The sequence below is a fragment of the Microtus ochrogaster genome, unplaced genomic scaffold (genome assembly GCF_000317375.1).
Source record: "Microtus ochrogaster isolate Prairie Vole_2 unplaced genomic scaffold, MicOch1.0 UNK5, whole genome shotgun sequence".
NCBI lineage: Eukaryota > Metazoa > Chordata > Mammalia > Rodentia > Cricetidae > Microtus > Microtus ochrogaster.
Window position 1 is genome coordinate 12,994,499 of NW_004949103.1, and position 9,694 is coordinate 13,004,192.

At 44.4% G+C, this 9,694-nt stretch overlaps 1 protein-coding gene across 7 annotated transcripts in view; it reads left to right on the top strand.

Annotated features, from left to right (window-relative positions):
- The first annotated feature begins 224 nt into the window (after positions 1 to 224).
- Positions 225 to 9,694, top strand: part of Slit2 (slit guidance ligand 2) — a 346,807-nt gene continuing 337,337 nt past the window's right edge. For 6 of the 7 annotated variants that reach the window (XM_026788661.1, XM_026788664.1, XM_026788663.1 and 3 more), the window contains exons 1-3: positions 225 to 2,328; positions 4,988 to 5,059; positions 6,192 to 6,263. In XM_026788661.1, coding sequence (XP_026644462.1) covers positions 2,150 to 2,328; positions 4,988 to 5,059; positions 6,192 to 6,263 — 323 coding nt within the window. In that variant the 5' untranslated portion in view covers positions 225 to 2,149. The remainder of the gene's footprint in view (positions 2,329 to 4,987; positions 5,060 to 6,191; positions 6,264 to 9,694) is intronic. The other variant, XM_026788665.1, reaches the window with a different exon arrangement.

A 9,694-nucleotide genomic window follows, 5' to 3' on the forward strand; every position in this document is an offset into this window, starting at 1 on the left:
GTCTGGGATCTCGGGTCACCTCAAGGGCCAAGGAGTTGCGGGGCTGGGACCCGGGAGCCTCCTTCTATTGGCAAACTTTGCCGGGGCGTAGGAGTCGGGGCTCCCTGGAGCAGGGGCGCACGGGAACGCGCGCCGCCACCTCCCCCCACCGGGCGATAGCAGCCTGGGCCTCACCTCTCTCAGGCGAGCGAGGTGCGGGCTTTCAGCGCGCGTCCAGGGGGCGGGGCGGGGCTCGCGGGGGCGGAGCCAAGGGTGGGTGCTTCCCGCTGCTATATAAAGCCCGGCCACCGCGTTAACTTCGGACTTGGGTTTATTTATTTGCGGAGCGCCTGGACGGCGGGGGTTGGAGGAGGCGGCGGCTGTGGCTGCTGCAGACGGTGGTTAAAAAAAGGAGGAGGAGGCGGCGGCGGCGAGGGATGGGAGCGCCCAGGCTTCGGGGCGCAGGCCAGAGCTGCCGAGCTTTCCTGGGGCTTCGGGAGTACTGAGGAGAAAGGGGAACGTCCCGGGGGCCCACAGGCGACTCCAGAGGTGCGGGCTGGGGTCTTTTTGTTCGCCTGCGCTCAGCGCCCAGCAGCCAGAGCGGACAACTCCAGTTACAACAACAACCCACCTTCCAGCAGCCCGGCGAGACTTAAGCAGCCGCGTCCGTCCTATTGTTTAGACACTTGCCTGGGGCTCCGGAGCGCCAGTCCCCTGCTCTCTGTCTCCGCCTTCTCTCCCCCCCCTTCCTCCCGGGAACCGCAGGCGCCGAAAGCCTCCCCGAGAGGGGAAGGGGCTAGAAGCTAGCGCTGCCTGGACTGCCATCGCCGAGTCAGGTGCAGCGTCCGTGGCTAAACGGCGTCTCCACGTTCGCGGCTGGACTCCTACCGTGACAGTGGGAGACCGGATTCAACGCCTGGGGAAACTTCCTGCACTTTGAGGTTGAGGACCCACTTGCAGGAGCTGCCAGAGGGGTGGCTGAGAAGTCGTGCACCTCGGGACATCACTGTTGTTTCTTCTACCTGCGCCGTCAGGTGTGTGCGGCAGAGCTGCGGCGTATCCCGGAGACCAGAGCGGCTGACAAGAGCGCGGACATCCGACTGCCAGTCGGCTGTCGACTGTGATCTACCTGGGTAGCAGATCCCATTCTCCCGCCTATCACTTAGTATACCCATCAGGGCATACTAACATCACTGGCATCGCGGACATCTAGCCTTTGCTTTGCTCCTCCTGGCTTGCCTGGCTCCAAGTCTTGCCCTAGCCAGTTCCCACTCAACCTTCCAAGGAGCTCTTGCTTTCCTAACTAAACTTGGCTTCCTGGATATTTTCTGCAGAGGTGCGGACTAGTGGATTTTTCTTCAGGGCTGCAGCGGTCCGAGTGCCCTTTTGTCTCTCTGTGTGACCTCAGGGGCAGGCCCTGGTGCAGAGCGTCGCCAAGGACGCCGGGAGGGAGGCGGGATTGCCCAGATCTCCTCCAGTGAAGTGCATGTGTGTGTGCAAGACATCCTTGGCTGTCGGGAGGCGGCGAAGACGGGTTGGGGCTGCTGCTGTGCCGCAGGAGTGGAGAGGCCCAGTGAGCTGAGCCCCGCAGCGCCGCCCGGCGCCCCCAGGACTGCGTGAACAACCGGTGCGCCCCCGCGTGCGCCATGCCCAGTCTTTTCGAGGGCTCTGCTCTGGACCTGCCAGGCTCTTGCACCTTTTAGCTTGGGGGAGCCCACTTTGATCAGGGCCACCATTACTATCGAAGTCCCCTCCTCAGCCTTGCACTCTGCCAAGTGGAATCGGATTTTCTAGAGGGTCCTTGGGGTCAGAAGTCCTCGCTCATCCTCAGGCAACGGGCCCCTGCATCTTTGCGGTCGTTTCGAGTAGGAGCTCTTTTACCGCCAAGTTGAAAACGCGCTCTGTCCTCACAGCTGCATCAGGGTCCCCTCGTAGCCTAACCCGGGCCTATTGATATTCAGGACCTGAAGTTGCCCACCGATCTGCTTTGCTCAAAAAGCGTGGAGAGTCGGGGAAAGGCGTGTGCTTCTGCCAGTTCTACTGCTTTATATTACTGTTCCATATTACTGTCTGTGCCCAGCGCCAGGCATCGAGCCTCGGACACTGCCCAGTTCTCACTCAATAGAGAGCTAAAGAGAAGTCCCTCAAAGCAAGGATCCTGTTGGGGAAGATGAGCAGCATTGGCTGGCAAACACTGTCCCTGTCGCTGGGGTTAGTGTTGTCGATTTTGAACAAGGTGGCGCCGCAGGCGTGCCCGGCCCAGTGCTCCTGTTCAGGCAGCACGGTGGACTGTCATGGGCTGGCACTACGCAGCGTGCCCAGGAATATCCCCCGCAACACCGAGAGACTGTGAGTATGGGCGCTTCGCCCTCCCCATTCTCTCTTCCTTCCCATCGAGGTAGAATATCCCCAAGCATTCAGCCTGGAAAGTCCGCATGTGGTAGAAACCGGTTCCTGGGGCAGCTCTCAGAGGCTCTCCAGCACGCACATCTCCGGGGGGTGGGCCCTCTGAAAAGGTAAAAGACTGGCGGGCACTAAACTGGGAGGAGCCTTTGCCAAGGAGGGGCGGATCACTGGCAGCTGCGTGTCCTTTTCCTGCCCCCCGCCCCCCCATCGCCACTTGAAACTGCTTCTGGACTGTGGACCAGTTCTTTCTGGTTTGGGGAGAAAGGCGCCTGGGACTACAATTCAAGGATGCCCGGGGCAAGGGAGGTGTGACTGGGTTTCCCAGACTATGCAAAACGAGTCACCTTGCAGTGTTGCAAACATGGGTTATTTCAGGACCTTGTTGCTTCAGACTGTGGCAAAGGGAGGTGGCAGGCTGTTCAAAGAAGAGAAGCTTTCTCTCCCAGGCTTTGTGTACTCTTCTAAATGCCGAGGAGGGGGTGTGGAATCTTGGGGGTGCCCTGGGGATCTTTTCATAATCTATGAAGGATGAGTGCAAGAATAGGCTCAGTAACAACACTCCTCTTCTCCCGGACATGACTTTCTAAAAGCCCCTCTCATTTACAGGGAGGAAGCGGCAACAGTAGCTAAGCAAACACACTTAGTAGGAGACTTGCCAGATGATTGTGTCCCAAGGCTTAAGTAAAGTTAGCGAGAGGTCTCCGTCTGGAACTTACTGGGCCGGGTCCAATCGCTTTGGTGACCCTGTGGTCCTGGGCTGCTCCCTCCAGCCCTTCCCGCTGCGGCTGTGTGCCCTTGGGCACCTTGCTGGCAGTCTGTGAGCTCCTTCACGTGGTGGCAGCTGCTCTGTCTGCCCCTCTTCGCGCTCTGCCGCCCGCAGACATCCCCGCCTCCCTGTCTGCGCTAGTCTTTAATGAAGAAATAAACTCAGATCCGGGGTTGACGGCCCACGCGCTCCTGGTGGGGCACTTCCCGAGTTAGGGAAGCGAAGCGCAGAGGCTCTTTGTGAAGCGGAGCCCTCCGCTAGGAGCCGGCCACAGAGTCCGGGATGAGCCGGGCTCTCCCAGTTGCACTTGGGTCAGGCAGGCGCCCATGACTTGGGCTGGTGTAAACTGGACTGGTGTGGCGGTGGGTGATTGTGGAGAGATTCCGGTTCTTTGCTGCATTTAGCTGTCTGGAAAGGAAGACTCTAGGACGGCACTTATGCACTCAAAGTCATCAGGGCCAACAACAGTTGCCTTCCTCTTGATTCAATCCACACCCCCACTCTCAGTTTCAGGGCCCAAGTCCAGGATTTTCTTTTTTTCCCCGAAAAGGTTTGCCTAGTTCCAGCTACACCGGGGCTTTCCCCTGATTATTTTTCTAAGCTCCCAGTGCCCAGCTAGTTGGGCCTTACCGCGGGTGTCTCATCAGGATGTGATGCTGGGGTCCGGAAAGCAGGAGATAACAAATAGCCCATGAAGTACTCCCACAACTTTAGAGACAATTCTGAGCAGTTGGTTGGGGGAGAAAGGGTGGAAAACGATGAGAAATTCTAATTTAGCTCTTGTCATTCCACGCCCTTCAGAACACTGTAAACACTAACTTGTCAAAGCCCTGGGTTTCCAGAAAAGGCATTGGAGTACCTAGTGGTTAAAAAAAAATCCTTATGAGAGATTTGTGGAGTTTTCAGGAAACCACACACTCTGTGCTTGTTTATAAAATTCAACCGTTAGCAAAGTAAACACTTTAAATACAGATTTCAGCAGGAAGTTTGGAAGTCGAAAGTAATAGAACTTCCAGGAAGGAACCCAGGGAAACCTCCCAAAAGCTAGTTACATTGTGAATGAATGAAGCCATGCAAATTTAGTTGTTGACCAGAAAAGAAGGTTGTGACTGAAGAAAAAGTGGCGCAGAAATGGAACAAACGTGTCAAGGCCAAATCCTACTTCCAATTATTGTTCCCACTAGTGGTTTAAACCGCAGTCACTGCGTCGGGGGTGGGGGGGCAGGAGCTGCAATAAAGAGTTCTGCTAACCCAGGGAACCTAGAACGGGAAGGGGGTGAAGGTCTTTGAGGTGCCGCGCTCTCCCTGACCCTGACACACACTTTTCTTTGCCTCTGGAATTTTGGCCACAATGCTTCCTCAAAGTGTTCTAATTTAAAAAATTTCTTCTCGAATAGTTTGAGGGAATTTTTTTTCATTAAAGTTCATGAAAAACATTCTTGGGGGCTGTGCTAAAAATAAAAGCGACATTGCAGAATACCTCAGTAAATAAATACCCACATTCTTTAGGAAACCCAAATCGAAAGCACTCTCACACACAGGCCACAAACACACAACAAAAGCCAGGGTTAGTGGTGACATCACCACTTAGTTTTCTTGTCATATGTCAGCAAGAATTTTGTAAACATGAGACATTTATAAACTACTATTTCAAAGGCTTGTTCCTTCGCTCCCCAGCTTACTTTTAAGCCACACTAATTGAATTAAGGTTTTTTGGGTTTTTTTCCCCCTAAAGCTTTAACATGCTTTGAGTTTTACTTTGACCAAATATGATAGAAATAAAAAAAAGGAACGTTAATTTTTATTTATTTATTTATTTTTTTGGTTGTCTCTTAGGGATCTGAATGGTAATAACATCACAAGGATTACGAAGACAGACTTTGCTGGTCTCAGGCACCTCAGAGTTCTGTAAGTGTCTCCTTCCTCGGAGTCTTGAGTTTTGTTTTTAAGATAGGATACTGAGTATAATCACTATATGTTCATAGATTTTAAAACTTTTCTGAAGACAGGAGCAGTTAAAAAATCTTAAGGTCTTCTTGTATTTCTTTTTGTTTTCCATTGTATAACTTTTAGTGCAATTGTGCCTTTAAGAGTGGCTGTATGATGGGAATAGTAGGGTAGAAAGGACCTCAGATCTGTACTCTAAGGGCATTACATAGAAATGAAGAATCATTCTTTTCACAATAGAAGTAAATAACAGAAGAAGTCCTATACTTGGAGGACTTACAGTTAACTTGGGAAGGCTCAGCAGATTGCTCTTTCATCTTACTGAAGTAAGAGTGTCCAGATTTTTTCCCTTCAGAGAAAAAGTAGAGAAAAGTGTTTAATCTAAAATCATGCAATCATCTTTTCATCGGATTTTGGGGGACATTTATGTATCAAATATACTGGTCTTGCTTTGGGTTACATTCCCTATTTTGTAGTTTTGAAACTGACATAAAATATTGCAATATGTTTAATACACTAATTAGTGGTTTAAATTAGCTGTGAGTTAACCATTAGTCGAGAGTCAATATTTGTAAATTTATGTTGCCCCACAGGTTTGTAAATATTTACATCCAGTGGCCATGTGTTGTTGACTACCATGGGTCCAGAGTTAAGATTTAAGGAATTACTTTGATCCTTATGGCATTTTCCAATCCATGATGTGCATGCCCAGGTCCGAATTAAACTCAGAATGTGCTGAGCTACTGAATTCCTTAGTTAGGAACACCAGTGAAATCAGTGTAAGAAACGAGCTTTTAAAGGATAGTTTCTATTGTCAACTTACTTTGCAGTTTAAAGTTTAGATTTTACTTTTCATTAGTAACTTCTCTGGGAAACTTCTTTAGTAATTAAATAAAAAAAAAAAAACGTCTGGTATGGAAGCTACTTATCCCTCTGAGTTTTCTCACCTGCTTTATTATGAAATTTGCTGGTGACTCGGAATTCAGAGCAAAATACAATAGACACATGAGAGAGGGATTGCAGGTTTTTTGGCTGCTAAATTGAAGCTCCTCAGATGGCGACATTTAGAAGCCAGTTCTGTTTTGCATTTCAGTCAGCTCATGGAGAACAAGATCAGCACCATTGAGAGGGGAGCTTTCCAGGATCTGAAGGAGCTGGAGAGACTGTAAGTATTCTCAGTCCCAAACCCATGACAACATGTCTGCATGTTTAAAACCACTTGGATTTCAAGGGTTGTGTCTTCAGTTTCATGGCCTAGCTTTTAAAGTTTAAGAAGAAAGGGTACAACTAAGTGTTTTCCGGCATAAAAACCAAGTCCCTAGGTAAAGAACATGAACTTGTATTAAGGCTTAAACGTTCAGGGCTTTCCTGAGACACTTATTTCCTCCATAGTCATTGTTTTGGCACTAAAATAGGTACATGTGTTCCTATCTGTTATCTGTGGCTTATGCAGAAAGGACCATTGGAAATTTTATTTGCATTAATGATACTTTATGGAAAGAGATGCTTGGCTAAGAATCTTGTAAACATCCATGTTATTGCTGTTTGTAACATTGTTGATACTTTAGGACATTTTAAAAAAAATGGTTGTTACCATTTTTTGGTATTTACTACTTAACTGTGAACACTGATAGTAACCACTACTCCCAATTCTAGTTAATTGTTTTATAATAGCTTCTAAAATATAACAGCTGGGGAAAATAAGTCACAAATTATTAAGGTTGCTATGGGGCGCCAGTCACCACTGACATTTTTTTCCATGAATTTTAAGTATAGATTTTACACTTTCAAAACTGTTGTTTTAGATATAAACATCTCATAAGTATATGTTTTTCAAGACTATTATTGTCAATAATATATATTATTCAATTATACAAATGTATAATAGACAAAATTTATATCTGAAATAAGAAAAATTATAGACTTTGAACTATGAAATATGATTTAAAGATTTCATGTCATGATTATTCTAGTTCAGTGGGTTTTCATTTTTAAGACAGGAAAAATCTGTATTAAAAGCACTAGGAATTATTTTAATAAGTTTCCATGCCTATCCTAATAGTTATTTTATGAAAAATAAATTTGGTGCTTGTATCTAAAATTTTAAACATACATAGAGTGTGTTCAGATTCACTGAGTTCAAGACCAAGGTTAAGTCTGTCCTTGTTTAGAAGTGGAAAATTTCCTTGTAATTTTGTAATACATTTGAGAATATGTAGGACTATGTTTTTATTACCTCAAGCAAAGCATGGTCATGTCTACTTTATTTTAGCTTAAAAGTCTGTCCATTTCAGTGTAGCTGTGGATTAATATGTATTAGCCACACTGAGGTACTTTCTGAGGACGTGAGAACAGATAAATATTGTTTGGATGTATACCCAAGTTCTTCTGTTCATAACCCATGTTAAATACGTAAAATACTCTGAAAGTATTTATTCTTTATCGGCTTCATAGATGTTTGTCCATAGCTGATATACCTACCTAGTGAAAAACTCTCAAAGATATTTTAGACCACATTTTTTAAATGCATTGATAAAATGTAATGAATAGGTAATTAAATGTTCGTTGAAACGCTAGACGTTGGTCAAGAGTATCTTCTAGTGATCCTGATAGCTTGGTTCTGAAGCTCTCTTTCAATCACAGGATCATCTATGACGTTTTCTGCTGCTCACATTCACTTGTATTGTAATTTTAAATCTTTAGGAACATAACAATGCACCCTTTTTTATATTTTTAAAGCCACTTCAGAATGTCATTTGAACTTTCATCTTAAATAAATTAGCTCTTCCTAAAAACAATCCTACAGATGCCATAAAATCTGAAATTTGATTAGAGCTGTAAGAGGACACTAGTTTTTGACTTTTACTTCCCCTGAGAATGTCACTTCATCTCAGAACAATTTTCTGTTCTAGAAAGACTAAGTCAGATGTTGCAGAGTGGGAGGAGGGTTTGTAATTTTGAATGAAAACTAATATATATGCAAGACTTCTTTAAATCACCCCAGCTGTTGGCTGAGAGCAAATATTTCATATTTGTGAGGAAAAGCTGAGAAAATTCCATTTGTTTACAACTGCCAAGTCCATCAGATGGAAACGCATTGTTATCTGACAGCCAATTCATCTCCTTGGGACTCTGGAATTCTAAGCCATTTCTTAGGAACATTGTGGATACACTTTTCAAATATTTATTTTTAAATATATTAAATGTCAAGACAGTTTTACTAAGACATGTATTCAACATTGTTGTGAAGAAGACTACTTTAAATTTTGTTCAGTTTATTGTTTTAAGAAACAAAAGTGCAAAACACAGCCTTAATTTGTGAGTTCCACATTCGCATTATTATGGTTATAGCATCTACTCCTATTTTATTAATGTCTCACAAATTGCTTGTTTTCTACAAAATTTCAGTGGTCAATATAAGAAACAGAAAATAATTACTGGATTAATGATAAACTATGGATTTTTAAATCTACATGATTGTTCATAAGTTAGATACAAATTTTCAAATTGAACTCCAAATTGCTAATGCATTAGAATTAGTTTATGTTGTAACAGTCATTCAGCTAGTAAAGCATGACTTCAGTTTTTTTTTCTTTGTGGTAAACCAAAACAGAATTGAAAAATATCAACTTTATTGACCTACAATTTATGATTCTGAGTTGTTTTCATTTTGAAATGATAACAATAATAGCATTTGTCAACATGAAGAAATAAAACTTCAGAGATACTCATAATGTTGTTGAAGTTATAACTTAATAAAGAGAAAGACAGATCTGAAAATAGTAAATAATATCTGCACCTTTTTATGAAATTGGTTTTCAATTTGTAAAATCAAGATCATTTTAACTTAAAGTTACCGTATGTGTAAATTAAAGCACTTTTAGAACAAAAGAAAGGTATTTTTTACTTAATGAAGTAGATGTGATTAAAAATGCCGGTCAACATGTTAAGATGTCCTCCTTTTCTCCTTCCTCCCTCTTTTTTTCTTCCTCTGCCCTCCTTCCTTTACATTTTTCCTTTCTTTGCAAAACTTTTCTCTTTCCTTGTTCTCTCCTTCTTCCTTTGGCTATTGTGGAGAAAACAGCGTCAGATGCTGGCGATTTCATCAGTGTGTGGGTATTGGCCACTGTGAACGGGAGATGTTTTAATGGAGCTTGTGCCCCATGAGCATATGACACTTCCTGTTGGCGCAGTTCCTGCCATACACCCAGGCCTGCCGTGTGCATGGGCAGGGTGTCTGGAATGCTTTGTTTTATTAGTAGTATTATTTATCTGAAGTTGGGACATCATGAAGAATACTCACCATGCACACTACAATACAACAGCTTCCTGTTGTTTGATAACAAAGTTATAGAGGAATGTAATGAAATGATTTTACCAATCATTGAAATTGATTCAATCCAATCAATTAAGAATAACCAAAGTACATACTTGTAAGTTACAGCATAAAGTTAGGATTCTTGAAGTATGCTTTTCTTATACGTCACAGAAGGCTGGGTAGCTCTGCAGTTCTCTCTTAAAAGTTATTAATTCAATGTATATAATATCTTTGTCTTCCTTCCTTCCTTCCTTCCTTCCTTTCCTCCCTCCCTCCCT